The following is a 17,021-nucleotide window of genomic DNA, read 5'->3' on the forward strand; positions in this document are numbered from 1 at the left end:
ACAGTATTGTAATTAATATAGTTTTGTGTGATTATTTGGGTCTGGGTGGCTGGGAAACGAAAGTGCAGTCTCTGTCAACAATTAATGGAGTGCTGAAGAGTATCTTGATAATGGGCAAAACTTTATTTTCATTTGACTGTTGGAACCTCATAAAGATATTAGATTTATATAAATGATATTTCTGATAATTAATTCTCCTACATCTTCATAGTCAGATCTGTTTATTCTTACTTTGAGGAAAGGGCACCTCTGCTTGATAAATCCCCTGAACCTGCTTTGAGAACCTTGTGCAACCTACAAAGAGTCAGTTTTCTGACATAATAGTCTTTTTACATTAAGGTGGCCTGGGAGCTACTGATGAGATACTTAGAAGTAAATAGCAGGAGGCACTCTTTGAGTGTAGTTGTTTTTTTTTTTTTTTTTTTTTTTTTTGAGAAGGGGTTTCTCTGTGTAGCCCTGGTGGTCCTGGAACTCGCTCTGTAGACCAGGTTGGCCTTGAACTCAGAGATCCACCTGCTTCTGCCACAGTAATGCTGGGATTAAAGGCGTGTGTCACCACCATCCAGCAACTTTCTTGGGGGAGACAATTTATAGCTCATTTAAGTCTCAAATTCATTATATAGCCCAAGCTGGCCTTAAGCCCCTGATCCTCTTCCACCTGCTTCTGCTGGGATTATAGGTGTGAGTCACAGCACCAGGCAATAATAGCTGCATCTTTTAAGACAAAATCTTAACAAAAATGAGGCAAAGGAATAAATAATGACTTCCTGTTTATTTTAAGGGATAGTGTGGGGTGCAGAAAGGGCATGGGGCAAGTGTAGTAGTTACTTTGTTTTTGAACCTTATTTAATTCTTTGTTTTGTTTTTGTTTTTTTGATACAGGATTTCTCTGTGTATCCCTGGCTATTCTGGAACTCACTCTGTAGACCAGGCTGGCCTGGAATTCACAGAGCTCTGCCTGCCTCTGCCTCTTGTGTGCTGGGATTAAAGGTGTACAGCACCACCACCTGGTTCCTTTTTTAATTCTTTAAGAAGTTATGCTTTCTTGGGAGGCAAAAGCAAGAGGATTGCAGTTTGAAACCAGACCTGCTGGGTTCATAGTCAGTTTTCTGTCCCTCAGGCCAAGAAATTTCTTAAAAATTGAGGGAATAGGGGCTGGAGAGATGGCTCAGTGGTTAAGAGCATTGCCTGCTCTTCCAAAGGTCATGAGTTCAATTCCCGGCAACCACATGGTGGCTCACAACCATCTGTAATGAGGTCTGGTGCCCTCTTCTGGTCTGCAGACATGCACACAGATAGAATATTGTATACATAATAAATAAATAAATATTTAAAGAAAAAAAAAATCGAGGGAATAGACCAAATATCCCAGAATTGAAACCCAAGATAACGATTTTTTTTCTCTGTATACCTTTGGCTGTCTTGAAACTCACTCTGTAGTCCAGGCTGGCCTTGAACTCACAAGTGCTGGGTTTAAAGGTGTGCATCAGCATTGCCTGGCTAGATAAGGATATTCTCCTTATTCTGTTCTGAACTGGAAAGGACTTACATGTGACAGGAAGAGAGAGCACAAAAGTACACTAGGATAGCAGCCTGGCCGCAGCCAAGGATAGCAAACATAGTCTTCACCTGTAATGGAGGCTGCAATCACACAACACTGTTGACCAGTGGTCCAGGCGTATTCCTAGCTCTTATATCTTAAGTTAGCCCATTTCTATTAATCGATATATTGCCACGAGGCTGTGGCTTACAAGTAAGGTTTCTGGAGTCTTTCTCCTTTGGCGCTACATGGCATCTGCCTGCGTTCAGTTTTGTTTTTCTGCCTACCTATATTCTACCCTACCATAATAGGTCAAAGCCGCTTCTTTATTAACCAATGGTAATAAAACATATTCATAGCATACAGAGGGGAATCCCACATTATTCACCCCCTTTCTGCAAGGTTTTTGTTTTGTACTCATTTTGGCTTCCTGTTTCTTTCTTTTATGTTTTTGTATATAGATATTGCAAGTGAATTCAAAGAGCAGTTGCAGGCACTGATACCATATGTACTAAACCCATCTAAGTTAATGGAAAAGGAGATCAATGGCTCAAAAGTCACTTGCCGAGGACTGTTGGAATATTTTAAGGTAAATATAAATTTTAGTTCTAAGTTTAGGATTTTTTTGTTTTGTTTTGTAAAATTGATTTTGATGTTAGTAGTTTTCTTGGGGAGATGGTCAGAGGCATTTTACGACGTTAGTGTCCTTCGAGGAGTGGGCCACTGGGTGGCAGTATGGTCATAAGAACCAAATGATATTCTTTGTACTCTCTTAGTCATTACTGTGTCTTCAAGGAAGATGGTGTGAACAGGAGGTGGTTAGGAGATTGCTGTGAGTAGGCGATGCGTGTAAGTGGGGTGCAGCTATCTCCAGGTGATGGTCTCTGCCCACAGGTCCTGGTGAGACCATTGTGCATGGGGGCCTGATTGGAATCCTGGCCTTGGTAGGCTTGTGCTGCTTGAGAGAATTTTCAGATAACTAAAAATGCTAACATGCACTCAGAAGTGTGTCGTGCTTCTGCTAATTCTTGATTGTTGATCTAGGGATTTTAGGAAAATGCAGTTGTGTGGTCTCACCATTTTAAAACATGAGCAAAATACTTTAGAATTGTGTTTTGTGATTACTTCTATGTTTCTATTTTAAGGCATATATTAAAATTTACCAAGGAGAAGATCTGCCTCACCCAAAATCCATGCTTCAGGTAATAAATTCTTTTGTATACTAAATGACTTATTTTAATTGCTGGAATTGACCCCGATAAGACACAGCTCAGAGTTGAAGACAAGAGTGAGACTACTCCTTTTCTTTTGTAGCCTTACCTTGACTTCTAAGAGCACATTTTGCAGCAAGTGTGGGTATCCTCTGCTTCAGCTGTGTTCTCTGTAGAGCAGTTAATGCATTTGGGGCTGCTCTCCTTTCATGGCAGACTTGGGGAACACTGCTTTGCTATACCCAGCTGAAGCATAGTTGCTGTGTTGGACAAATAGCTTCAAGTCATTGGTGTTTTACTTTGGTAGAACTTCTGGCTCTTGTCCTTGGGATTCATTGGTCATTTGCTTAAAACAGAAATAGCTTCTTGCCCTGATGCTGAATATGTGGGTATTTATTGTTATATACTCATTTCTTTAGTAGGAAAATGGTTTCACCAAATTGTTGGACCTTGTGATTGATAGTGTAATGAAAAATTTCCCCTTGTGTGTTTTGTTTTTTTGAGACACGGTTTCTCTGTAGCTTTGGAGCCTGTCCTGGAGCTAGTTCTTGTAGACCAGGCTGGCCTCGAACTCACAGAGATCCGCCTGCCTCTGCCTCCTGAGTGCTGGGATTAAAGGCGTGCACCACCACCGCCTGGCTCCCTTGTTTTTTTATCTCTTTTCGAGGCTCTTGGGATTAAACCCAGGTGCCTTATACCTTATAGGTTAGGTAAGTGCTCTACCACCGAGCTTCATCTCCAGTTCAAAGTATGCCACTGTGGGCTGGAGAGATGGCTCAGTGGTTAAGAGCATTGCCTGCTCTTCCAAAGGTCCTGAGTTCAATTCCCAGCAACCACATGGTGGCTAACAACCATCTGTAATGAGGTCTGGTGCCCTCTTCTGGCCTGGAGACATACACACAGACAGAATATTGTATACATAACAAATAAATAAATAAATATTAAAAAAAAAGAAGTGGATGCCTTTACCATTTGTTGGCTCATATGAAAATTTGTCAATTTAAAAAATAAAATAAAATACTTTAAAAAAAAAACAAAAACAAAGTATGCCATTGTTAGAAATTGAAGTAAAGGAAATGATATATTCTTGGGTTTTGGAGGTTTGGGTTATGCTAAAGATTATCAGGATAGATGTTTTGGCACAAAAATTGACTAAAGTCTGTTATATGGAAAGTTGAGTTATATGGAAATGTAAATAATGACAGGTTGCTAAAAAAGGAAGAATGGGAATAGGAAGAGAGATGTTTTTGCTTTATTTCTGGGAAAATGTTTCAAGAAGTATTTATAGTTCATACTTTTCTTTCTTAAAAGGCTACTGCTGAAGCCAATAATTTGGCAGCTGCAGCCTCTGCCAAAGACATTTATTACAGCAACATGGAGGAGGTATGTTGGTAACACCTTTTCCCCTGGAGTGTCTATCTCCTGAGCATGACTGTTGACCTCAGAGGCCCAAACTTTATCCTACTCAATGTATCCCTTTTGCTTGAGATAAGTTTTTATGTAAATAGGCTGGCCTGAAAATCACTGTGTAGTGAAGGCTGCTTTAAATGTGTGATTGTACTGCCTTTACCTTACTAATGCTATGGCACAGCAATGTGCCTTAAAGGTTTGTCTTCACTTATGATCTTGTGAATGTATGCCACAAATGTGAGAGTATTCATGGAAGATGGTGTTGGATCCTCTGAAGCTAAAGTTTCAGGTGGTTGTGAATGGCTTAACATAAGTGTTGGAAATGTAATCTGGTTGTCTGGGAAAGCCCTCTTTTAACTACTGGAGCTCTTTCTCCAGTCCCCTGCCTAATGTGTCTTAAGATGTTGAGACACAAAGCTATTTTTCAGGTCATCCTGGTAATTGGGATGTTCTAATTATTACTTTTTTTAATTTAATTTTTCTTTTATTTTGAATTAGAAGAGTCTATGTAATTGGAATCTTCTAGTTATTTTTGTTTTTCTGAGATGGGTCTTGATATGTAGTTCAGGTTGGTCTCAAACTCATGACAATCCTCTCGTGACAAGTTTCCTAAGGCTTGGATTGTAAATGTGTGCCATCATGATTGTTATTTCTTTTCTGTTAAGATTTATTATTTATTAATGTGTATATTTGTATCTGTAGATAGCTGAGTAGGCCAGAGGTGGGTATTAGATCCCCTGAGCTCTAGTTATAGGTTGTGAGCTTTCTCATGTGAGTGCTGGGAACTGAACTCTTGATTGTATGCAAGAGCAGCAAGAGTTCTTAGCTGCTGAGCCATCTCTCCAGCCTGCCAGTGTCTGGTTATTAACCATTTCTGACCAAGCTTTCTCAAGAGTATCTTTGTTCTTTCTGATTAGTGTTAACCCTGTTTTTGTTTTTGTTTTAAAATTGGCTATCATATTTTTATGCAAGGCTTACTATGTATCTCTGGCCTGGAGTTTGTTATGTAGACCAGCTCCAGCTCCATCTCTTGCCTCTGCGTCCTGAGTGTTGGGATTATAAATGTATACTAGTATTTCTGGCTTTGGCCTTGGCTATTTGTCTTTTCTGACTTAAAAAAAATATTTGCATTGGTGTTTTTGCCTGCTTGTATGTTTGTGTGAGAGTGTTGGGTCCCCTGGAACTAGAGTTACAGACACTTACGAGCTGCCATGTGGGTGTAGGAATTGAACCTAGGTCCTCTGGAAGAACAGTCAATGTTCTTAACCACTGAGCCATCTCTCCAGTCCCTTTTTTGACTTCTTATTGAAGGAGAATCTCATGTAATCTAGGTGGGCCACATCCTCTAGCTGAGGATGACTTTGAACTTTCTGATCCTCCTGTAGCCACCTCTGGAGTGTTGGAATAATACATGTGCACCACCATACTGATATTTATGGTATTGAGATTGAACCCCCAGGGTCTGTGCATACAGATACTAGGCAAATACTCAAATACTCTACAATGTGATTTATGTCCTCAGTCTCCCTTGAATATTTTCTGAAGTTAACTTCCAAGCTTTTTTTTCTAAAGCCTTAAGAGCATTCTAGTCTTTACTGTGTCTTTTTACTTTTTTTATTTGGCATGTACAAGACTTTTCATCATGTGTTTTTGTAATTTTTAGGTTTGTGGGGGAGAGAAACCTTATTTGTCTCCAGACATTTTAGAAGAGAAGCACCAAGAATTCAGACAACTTGCTCTGGACCACTTTAAGAAGACCAAAAAGATGGGCGGGAAGGATTTCAGCTTCCGATACCAGCAGGAGCTTGAGGAGGAAATCAAGGAACTGTATGAGAATTTCTGCAAGCACAATGGCAGCAAGAACGTCTTCAGCACCTTCCGAACCCCTGCAGTTCTGTTCACAGGCATAGCAGCATTGTACATAGCCTCGGGCTTCACTGGCTTCATTGGGCTTGAGGTTGTGGCCCAGCTGTTCAACTGTATGGTTGGACTGCTGTTGATAGCACTCCTTACCTGGGGGTACATCAGGTATTCTGGTCAGTATCGTGAGCTGGGTGGAGCTATTGACTCTGGTGCAGCATATGTGTTAGAGCAGGTGAGTGATGCTGGCTGAAGCTGGGGGTCTGTGGTGATTGTTCTGATGTTGTAAAGTTTGGAAGAATTTCATAGTTAAAAAGGGTTACGCCCATTTTCTAATGGGTGGGCTTTATATTTAATTTTTTTTTAGTATATTAATATTTAGTCCTGATACTTTGTTTTAATGCCTAAAAATAACCCTTTAATGCAAAAAAAAGTCTTTGATCTACTTTGTTCCTCCTAGGGCAGTTTTATTTTTATTTTTAATTGTTTTGGTTAACATATAAAATAGTGGGGTTCTTTATGGCATCTTCATATATACCATCATTTATGTCTCCAAAATGCAAATATTTTGGGGGCCGGGTTTGAGACAGGGTTTTTTGTGTAACAGCTCTGGCTGGCTGTAGTGATCTACAGACTGGCCTTGAACTCACAGAGATCCACCTGCCTCTGCCTCCAGAGTGCTGGAGTTAAAGGTGTGTACCACCATCGCTCAGCTGCAAATCGTTTTTGAGATTGATGTAATCTCTAGGGTTTTTTATTTTTAAAGTCTTTAAAGTTTATTTAAATTTGTTAATATTATGTGTGTTGTGTTGCATATGATATGTGAATGTGGGTGTATGAGACTCAGAGCACAGGATGTGGAAGTCAGAGGACAACTTTGAAGAGTCAATTTTTGCCATTCACCTTTATATGGGTTCTGGGAATTAACTCAGGTAGTTAAGGTTGAGCAGCAAGTATTTACCTGATGAGCCATCTTGCTAGTCCATTTAGGGTTTTGGTTTTTTGTTTGTTTGAGATAGTTTTATGTTGCCTAGGCTGGTTTCAGACTTAATAACGTAGAAGAGAATGAACTGATTCTGCGCCTCTAAAGAGATCTTAAGTGCTACAACTGCTAAGGGTATATGCATATCCTATATGCTACTCCTGGCTGAGCTCCAGTTTCCATACATTATTTTTGAGGCAGGGTCTTTCCGTAGTCTAGGCTGGCCTCGGGCTCCCTGTGTTATGCAGAATGGCCTGAAACATATACTCTCAACCTTGTGAGTGCTGAGATTGTGTTGCAGGTGTGCACCACTGCAGCCAGTCATTTTGTGTGTTTTTAGTACAAGTTTGTTTCTTTCTTTGGCATAAACAGATCAGTTAGGTCAACAGTATGAAGCTGGGGAAGCCTCCGCCTCAGCAGAGGAGCAGATGCTCCACTGGCTCTTAGGATCAGCTGTGGCCATGTTTCCTCTCACCACTGCGGTCTCATTCACAGCTGTGAGGAAAGCTATTAGAAGTTATCACCTAGGACTTATTTTTTTATGCTGTGTTGTAGTTTATTAACTAATAGATTAACTAAATGGACTTTTGCAGGCTTCTTCTCATATTGGCAATTCTACTCAGGCTGCAGTGAGGGATGCCATCGTTGGGAGGCCACCTACAGATAAAAAAGCTCAATAGCATCTTAACGGCAAGACCCAACAAGAGCCCAGTCAGCCCCTGGATTTCTGCTAATGCCACCATGGGTCCAGTTCCAGAGGAATGGCCGATCTGAGAGCATCCTGGAAGAGCTGAGACAGGGCACTGTAATAAATGAACCGACCTCTCCTGTGGTTTCCCGTTCCACTTGTCTTGGAAGCAGTTCTTTTTCTTGCTGTTACAAGCCCAAGGCTACTCTCTTCTCTGCTTTGTGCACTTTAAGGGGTGGGGGTGGGGGCTAAAAGGAAAACATGGAAATGATGTGCCACATAGTGCCTTTTAAGACCAGACCATGCCTCTGCAGCCGTGAAGACTGAGGAATGGAGGACAGCCTCAGGAAATGTGGTTTTGGATCAAGTTCTCTTTTGAATTTTAGTTTTGTACCTTTGAAAATTTATTTTTCAAATGTTTACACAACTTGAAAAAGGCTCAGAACTAAAGGCCAACTGAAATAATACTTATTACACTTAAACAATTTCTCCCAGTACTGCTGATTGAACCTAGTGCCTGACATGCTAGACAGACAATTGCCCTAGCCTGGAGCTGTCCCCTAGCCTGCTTGACTGTGTAGTTTCAGGTCTTTAAATTACTTTGTTTCCAGGTTGGCTGTGAGCTTTCCATCTTCTTCCTCCCTCTCTAGCTTTTTTGAGTAGCTTGAATATAGACCTGTGCTACCATCCATCCTTCAGAAACCTTATTTATATGAATTATCTTTGCTATGCAACATGGAAAAATTAAATCATTTAATAATTTGTGTTGGAGAATATAAGGTCTTTTACATAGGCTGGCAGTTTTGTTGAACTTGCTTTTTTACTTTTATTCCTGTAGCTTCTTCCTAGAAAAGAGGTAAACAGTCCTTTAAAAGCCAGTGGTTCATAATAAAAGGTATGAGTGAGATACTTCATGTTAAATTGTAGTTTGAATTTGTCTTGGTCAGATTCACTGCATATTTATGTATGTATGTGTTACTTTTAAAAATAGTTGTTTTTAGTGGAGAAAAGACATTACCAAATATTACTTCTTTTAATTAATGTTCAGTTTCATGTTGCTTAGTGGTAATACCAAATAATCTGATCTAAAGTTCTTACTTTAGATCAAACTTTAGTTTAAAATTGTAGTCAACCTTTTTTTATTTTATTTTTTTGGTGGTGGAGGTGGTGTCTGACTGTGTTGCACTAACTGGCCTGGAGTTTTTAATACAGACCAGGCCAGCCTTGAACTCATAGAGATCCTTGTGCCTCTGTGTGCCACTGTGCTTGACCCCAAACTGCTTTTTATTCTGTGAACTGTCTAATGTTCATAATATCAAAGCTAAACTGTTAATAACTGACTTAAGAAGGATAGTTGCTCAGACTCTAAAATTTCCTTTTTTACTTTTACCTCGATTATGTGTTAAAGTTTTATCTATTAGGTTTTTTTTTTCTTTGATTTTGTAGTGGTGAATTACTGTGGATTTAAGCCTTAAAACATGCCCACAGGTATAGAAATCATAATTTTTTTTAAGGTAATTTGAAATTTTGTTTTGGGAAGGAGATAGAATGGTTTTGGCCAAAGCTAGTGTAAATTTATGCACATGAAATATGAATGGAAGGTAGAAAAAAAGGACGTCTTGCATTTAATTTCCATATCAGAATTTTCTTCTAAGTTTTCCAATCAAACATTTAACAAATCCTGAATTAATATTAAGATTTTTCTATTATCTTGTCCTGAAGTTCATAGTAATTTTTCCTTTCGCTGTGCCATCTGGGAACAATTCCAGCTTGTTTTGAAGCTGTTCACTGCTTGTGAGTGATGGCTGACCTTGGAAGGGGTTGGAAGTTCAGTCCTGCAGCGTGCAGGGTTTTCAGGTAGTGTCCCCTATGTGAAAGCTTGTACTGAATGATGGGTTCCCAGTGCTGAGATTGGGTCTTGTTATATAATCCAGGTTAGCCTATAACTTTCTTTGTAGTTTAGACTGGCCTTGTACCTAAGGTCTGCTGCCTCAGCTTATAGTACTGAGCTTATAGGCGTGTCCCCATGCCTATCTCTGTTCTACACTTTTTGTTTGTTTTGATTTTTTTTTTTTTTTTTTTGAGACAGGGTTGCTCTGTGTAGCTTTGGAGCCTGTCCCTGGAACTAGCTCTGGCCTCTAACTCATAGAGATCCACCTTCCTCTGCCTCCTGAGTGCAGGGACTAAAGGCGTGCACCACCATCACCCGACTGCCCAGCTCTACTCTAAATGGTGAGAAAAGATGATGTGAGAAAGATTTCTGTAATACTTCTATATTACATCTGTGTATGAGTTTAAGGTGAATGTTCCGTTAATTAACTCACTCTGCTTCTGGAACATGTTTATGAAGTTTTCTTTGAGCCAGGCGGTGGTGGCACGCGCCTTTAATCCCAGCACGTGGGAGGTAGAGGGAGGTGGATCTCTGTGAGTCTGAGCAACCTGGTCTACAAGAGCTAGTTCCAGGACAGGCTCCAAAGCTACAGAGAAACCCTGTCTCAAAAACCAAAAAAAAAAAGTTTTCTTTGAGGGTTCTTAGCTGTTTTCCTTGGCCTCTTTTCTAACTTTAAATTGTTGACTTTCTATCACAGTTTTTCAATACAGAATGTCTTTAATGAATGGCTAGAAATAGTCCTGAGGATATTCATAAGTGGTGAAGGATTCTGTTAGCACCTCCAGCCTTTTGTTTGTGGGTCAGGGACATGGTATAGGAGGACTCAGACTAGTGTCCCCTGGTCAGACCACGCTTTCTGTGTGTGTGATGTTAATTTCTACACTCCTGTCAATATGTGGAACACATTCCTATGAACATAATGGAGATTTTCATTAAAAATAATTCACTTTAGAAGAAACTAAATGTTGCCAAGATATCCTTGGTTTTGTTTTGGGGGCCCCAGGGCTGTGTGTATGGCAGGCATTTGCTCTATCCACCGAGTCAAACACTTCAGTCTGCCTCCTACCATCAAATGGATAGAATCGCGCCTTTGATTCTTCTTCTGAGAAGTCTCTCTCATGATTTATCGCTTGCTGATAAATGTCATATATCCCTTTTGAAGAGTACCAAAAATCTGTTTCATGGATGCTTGTAACTTCTCTTTTATTTCTTTTCTTCTCTCCCTCCACTCTTCCTTTTTCTGTGCAGCTCCAGCCAGATGTTTATGTTTGATACTTGCTTTATCCTGAGTCAAGTTGCTGTGAATGTTTGTGTTTAATTTGCTTTCTCTCACTCGCTTAAGGCAGACAAGTGCATAGGCACAAGCGTTGTGTTTTCTTTGAAGTTTCTTTAGGAGGTCACACACTGGTACCTAGGATATGTAAATGAGATAAAAATTCAGTAGGTTAATTTCGGCCTAAACCCCCGACCCCTAAAAAATTTCCCCCCAAAAAGTAACAGGGAAGTATCAAAAGATCTATTTTGTTGGTGTCTTTTTTTGAAATGTAATGATGAGTTGGTTTTTCCATCACGTGACCAACATCTTTGTATTCTTCTACCTAGCATGTGGAGCCAATACTGTTTTTGTCAGGGACAAGGCCATAAGCAAGCCTCATTTAGCAAAATATTCCCTGTCCAATGTGGTTGGTTGTAGTGGGATACAGTTGTTTTCCTCAGGAACTGACTGTAGCTCTATCTTGGACACTAGTTCTCATCTACCTTTTCATGCTTTAGATTAATCTGTGGGGTGTGTTGAAAGAAACAGACTCTGCTTTGTATCTAGGGATTGTTGCCGTGGTTTTGTCTGTGCCTGAGATCCATCTCTTACAAATACCAGTAAGTGACTGGTGGGTGGGGGGATAAATGAGGGAGAATAAACTGATCTAGGAATGGGAGTACCCAGATGGGAAGTGCCCTTTGCATTTCGAGCAGATGCCTGAGGTCTGCTGCCAGGTCTGCTCATCGAGAGTTTACTATGTTTAGAATGATCAGGGTGCCTTAATTAGAGGATTGTCCAAGCTTTTTAAAGCTGTCAGTGCCTTCTCTTATGTACCTGCCCTCACACGCTAACAGGTGATTAGGATTTTTTTTAAACAAATGTTGATAGTATTCCCTCTCATACTCTGAAGAAGTCAAGTTGGGCACTGCAACTTGAATCCCTTAATTTTTTGTTGTTTTGTTTTGAGAAAGGGACTCAATAGTATCCCTGGTTGTTCTGGAATTTACTGTATAGACCAGGCTGGCCTTGAACTCACAGAGATGAGGCTGTCTCCTTTTGAATCCTGAAATCTTTTATACACAGAAAACCCTGAAGTACTAATACCAGTAATGAACAAAGGATGGGATTATAAGTATGAAAGTAGTCACTTGTGCACCCCACAGCAGGAGCATCACAGCCCTTATCAACAGAAAGGCTTCCTATGGGAAAGAATTTTATGTGCCAGAGTGCAAGTTTAATGTTGAGACCAAGGGAAGGTCACATTGATGCCCAAACCTCTTTAGTTTAGGTCATCAAAGGTGTTATGGATGTAAGCCTTAAGAGTTTAATCTTGAACATACACAAGGTATCCTGAATTTTACTTTAAAAATGAATTGTTATAAGAACTTTTGCTAGATCCTTGCCTTTGAATGGCTTTAAAACAATACAGATTTTTGAAATGCAATGGGAAGCAATGATGCTGTTCTGTGTTAAAGGCACATTTCCGTTTCTTTTCTGGGTTGTACGATTCATTTAATGGATTAAAGAGCACAATGCCATGTTACCTGTGTTTGTTGTTACTATTCTTTCTTGTGGAAGACCCGTAGGACAGAAGGGGCTTGGCAAGGGGAATTGGTGACCTGGTCAGAGGTAGGGGCAATGGCAGGTCAGCTCACTTAGCCCTCCCACCACAGTGATTCTTAGTTAGCAGTGAGCTGGAAAGGCTATTTCAGCTGCTTGAAAGTCAGCAGTGTGTAGTCTTGAGGTTTACAGTATCTTCTAGTTGGCTGCTTGGAGCCAGAGCCAACTGTAGTTAAATAGAATCTCACAGTGGGGTGGATAGAGGGAGATCTGTGTTGAAATATTTTCTCTCCACTGATGACCAGGGAGGCAGTGGGGAAGTAGTACTGAGTTTCTTCAGTCCTGAGAAAGGTCACTATGTAGCCGTGGCTGGTCTGGAGCTCAGTATGTAGTCTGGACTGGCTTTGAACTTACAGATCCACCAGCCTCTGCCTTAAGTAAGACCTTAAGAGTGCTGGGATAAGAGTTATGCCACTACACTGGGCTCCCCCCCTTCCAAGACAGGATTTCTCTGTGTAGCCCTGGCTGTCCTGGAATTCCCTCTGTAGACCAGGCTGTCCTCAAACTCACAAAGATCTGCCTGTCTCTGCCTCCTGAATGCTGAACTTAAAAAGTATGCTCCACCATCTCCTGGGTTCTCCCTCCCTCCCTCTGTTCCCTTTGAGACAAACTCTCATATTGCCTTTCAACATAGTCATAATACATGATGAACAATGCCTAGAGGAAGTGAAACGCCAGGAAAAAAGGCAGAGGACCCTTTACCTCAAATGCATTTTGTTCCCTGGATTGTTCTTAGGCACGATTTCATACTGCCTGTGACAAACATTTGCAATCAATTTTTAAGACATGTTTGTTCCTGTTGGATGGAACATAGCTGTGGAGCCCAGTCTGGTGAAAGGATATGCTGAGTGCTGTCCTCAGTGTACCCTGAATCTGGATATGGCCTTCTACTTTGTTTTTATGCTTTCCCAGATAGAATCTATAGCACATGGCAGACAGTTGTTTTTAAATTGGTCTATTCTGAGAAGTTCTAGGAAAGGGCTGCTCTGTTAATAGTATGTGCTTACTGGCGTTTATTTATTTACATGTTTTTCTGAACCCAAATGACTTGGATCACTGCTTTGTTATGCTCATGTACACTGAAATTGAAGTAGTCTGCAGTGTTAGACTGTAGTTCTCACCATTAAGGTCCTCAAATCCTGGCTTTTGAAGACAGGGTGGCATAGGTCAATGAAGGTCAACAGTTACCCAGGTTGGCCTTAAATTTAATATGTTTCTGAGGATAAGCTTGATTCTGCTTTGACCTGCCTTGTGCCATGCCTAATTTGTGTTGGGAATGGAATGAGGATGTCAGACTTTTTAGAAGTGTACTATTGTAATAGAAGAAAAGACAGTACAGAGGCCAAAAAAAAAAAAAAAAAAAACCTAAGGGGGGGGGTGGCGCACGCCTTTAATCCCAGCACTTGGGAGGCAGAAGCAGGCGGATCTCTGTGAGTTCGAGACCAGCCTGGTCTACAAGAGCTAGTTCCAGGACAGGCTCCAAAACCACAGAGAAACCCTGTCTCAAAAAACAAAAAAAAAAAAAAAAAACAGTACAGAGGTTCCTCCATCTTATATTTGTGTTTAGCTAGAATTGGAACTTGATAAAGAATCTATGTAAGATAACCCAACTTTATTCTAGGAATCTCAGGTCAAAATGCCCTAGCTAACTTAGCTTCTGGCAAATTGCCTGCTTGTGCAAAACCTCCCTGTTAGCTGCTAAGGGAGATGCCATGATGTGGTTTCTGCCTTTAAAAATCCCTAGCTCTAAATACTGCATTGGGTCCCTAATACTTGTGTAGTACCTGCTGGCTGGAATAAAGACTTTCAATTTGATATAAACTTTGTCTGAGTGGTCATCTCTAATGGGCTCCTTATAACATGGAGTCCCTCAGCAAGATCTCCAGAGACTGGATCCTGACACTTTAGGGCCCTTGGGATCCCAAGATTGGTGAAGAGCACACCAGCTAGAGAGGACTCCTAGAGAGTGTGCAACTTGAGATGTTCTAGGGCCCAGGAAAATCCTCTCTGACCATGTTTTGTTGCTGAGAAGAGACACCATCCATGGCAACTCTTATGAAACATTTAGTTGGGATGCCTTACAGTTACAGAGGTCCGCTACCATCATGGTGGTCTGCGGCCAGACATGGTGCTGGAGAAGGAACTGAGAGTTCTACATCTTGTTTCCTACCCCTGGCCCACAGAGTTTCTCTTTGTAACAGCCCTGGCTGTGGCTGACCTAGAATTTGTACTGTAGACCAGGCTGACTTCAAGCTCACAGAGGTCCATCTGCCTCTGCCTCCTAAGTGCTGGCATTAACGGTGTGCATGACTACCACCACCTGGCTGAGTTCTACATCTGGCAATAGGAAGTGATCTGTGTCCCTGGGTGTAACTTGAGCACAGGAGACCTCAAAGCCCACCCCCACAGTTACACACAAAGCCATACCTCCTAATAGTGACACTTCCTATATGGGCAGAGATACCCAGGAGAGTCATGCTTACCTCTCCAACTCTGGGAAGCAGAAGTAAGTAGCATGCAGCTGTACCCTTAGGCCTGTGGCTGTGCTCTCAAGCCTACAGGCCATGGCTGGGAGAAACCTCTTTGTACCATGGCCCATGAGAGATCGTGGGAGCCTGCGATGAAGCGTACGACTATGCTCTCAAGTCCAAAGGCAGCATGGAGGTCATATACCTAGGCTACAACCTAGAGGAAAATAAACAGATGCTTTCCCATGACATTTCTAAGCCATTCCACTTGTATGTGCATTGCCTATGTGCTCCTTACAGGGAGGGGCTTAGTCCTTTTGAAATGATGTTTGGGAGATCATCTCCCATCCTCCCCAACACATTCCCTGCAGAAATGCCTAATCACTCCGATTCCAAGTCCCTGCAAGCTTAGCAGGAACTTGCCAGGCCATTGACCCAATGGTGAAGGGAATCCTGCCATCTCCCATCTCCAAACTCGTTCTAACCCAGAGACTAAATGTGCCTGCCCTACTCAAAACCACACCCCCATTCTATGTGTATTTGTCTGCGCTATATTCCAGGTAGATGCCTATAATGGGGATTAGAGGAGGGGCCATAGTGGTCTAGATTCAATGTTAACAAAGGTTGAACTTGCCCCTTTCTGGTTTCCAACCTAGTAGGGGCGGGATTAGTTGGTACAACTGCCATTGGCACCTCGACCTTGGTTGTCAGAAACCAAAACTTTAGAAACCTCACTTTCCAGGTAGATTTAGGCCTAGGCCATTTGGAAAATTCTGTTTCCAGGCTGGAGAGCCAAGCTGACTGGGGGCTAGACATTTTTTATGAAACAAGACTGCATCGCTTAGGAGAAACTTGCTGTTTGTATGTCAACTAGTCAGTGGTAACTAGGGAATACCTTGCCATGGTCAGGGAAAACCTTAAAGAAAGGGAAGAAAGGATACATAGATCAAATAATTAGTATGAGCCTCTGCTTACCTGGTCCTCATGGCTGACCACCTTAATGTCAGCAATAGCCAACCATTGATTCTTATCCTGATCGGGCTAATGATGGGACTCTGCATCCTCAACTGCATGGCTAACTACATCAAACAAAGAATAAGCTCAGATAAACTACTGGTCCTTTGGACCAATTATGCCCTCCTAGAACAGGAGGAGTCAACAGTGTACTTGACTCATGCCCATAAAACCAGTGACAATGTGACAGAGCAAAACAGTGCAAAGCCTCCTCCATCTTGCATTCTTGCTTAGGCCATTTTAGGTTTAATAGAATTTGGGCTCCTTGATGGACAATGCCCTGAAAAAAATTACACAACTCTATTTTAGGAATCTGAGATCAGGATGCCCCAACTAACTTAGCTTCTGTTAGACTGTCCATTTCTGCACCTGCCCCCCACTAACCAATTAGCTTCTGATAAACTGCTTGCTTGCATAAAACCTCCACCTGCAGCTATTAGATGTGGTAACTGATGTGGTTTTTGCCTTTAAAAACCACTTCCTCTAAATACTTGGTGGGTCTTGAATAACTGAGAGTAGTTCCAGCTGGAATAAAGACTTTCACTTGGTTGTATACTGTGTCTGAAAGGTCATCTTTGGAGGGCTCCCCGATAACACTCTACCAACTGAGCTATGATTTTTCTTTTAGAGGTTTATTTATTTAATGTATATGAGTGCTTTGTCTTCATGCCCATGTGCACACCAAAAGAGGGCATTGGATTCTGTTATAGACAGTTGTGAGCTGCTATGTGGGTGCTGGGAATTGAACTCAGGACTCCTGGATGAACAGCCAGTGTTTTTAACCACAGAGCCATCTCCAGCCCCCAAAGATTTGTTCTATACTTTGGAATCCACTGGGCGGGCTCAGCCCTCATTCTACCTTCCATCCCTGATTACTGATTGTATCAGTGCTATTCTAGGCGAGTAGGAGGTTCTTCACAGGTTGGCGGGGGAGGGACAGAAAGGGGTGGAGTAAAAACAAAAATCCAATACTTGCAGGCTATTACTGTTGCCCTTATCATTAGGACCAAGGTAAGGAGTGTGGGCCCAGTTGTGGCTTCTCTTCAATGCTGACACTTGCTTTAACTTACCTGGTAGCT

At 41.5% G+C, this 17,021-nt stretch overlaps 1 protein-coding gene across 3 annotated transcripts in view; it reads left to right on the forward strand.

Moving 5' to 3' along the window:
• Atl3 (atlastin GTPase 3) overlaps positions 1-12,383 on the forward strand; it is a 42,762-nt gene extending 30,379 nt beyond the window's left edge. For 2 of the 3 annotated variants that reach the window (XM_050136574.1, XM_050136575.1), the window contains exons 9-13: positions 2,002-2,129; positions 2,686-2,742; positions 4,063-4,134; positions 5,825-6,256; positions 7,597-12,383. In XM_050136574.1, the coding sequence (XP_049992531.1) occupies positions 2,002-2,129; positions 2,686-2,742; positions 4,063-4,134; positions 5,825-6,256; positions 7,597-7,683 (776 nt within the window). In that variant the 3' untranslated portion in view covers positions 7,684-12,383. The remainder of the gene's footprint in view (positions 1-2,001; positions 2,130-2,685; positions 2,743-4,062; positions 4,135-5,824; positions 6,257-7,596) is intronic. The other variant, XR_007590789.1, reaches the window with a different exon arrangement.
• The last annotated feature ends 4,638 nt before the right edge of the window (positions 12,384-17,021 follow it).

Source organism: Alexandromys fortis, unplaced genomic scaffold (assembly GCF_014885135.2).
Source record: "Alexandromys fortis isolate MF-2015 unplaced genomic scaffold, M_Fortis_MF-2015_v1.1 scaffold_3, whole genome shotgun sequence".
NCBI classification, from domain to species: domain Eukaryota; kingdom Metazoa; phylum Chordata; class Mammalia; order Rodentia; family Cricetidae; genus Alexandromys; species Alexandromys fortis.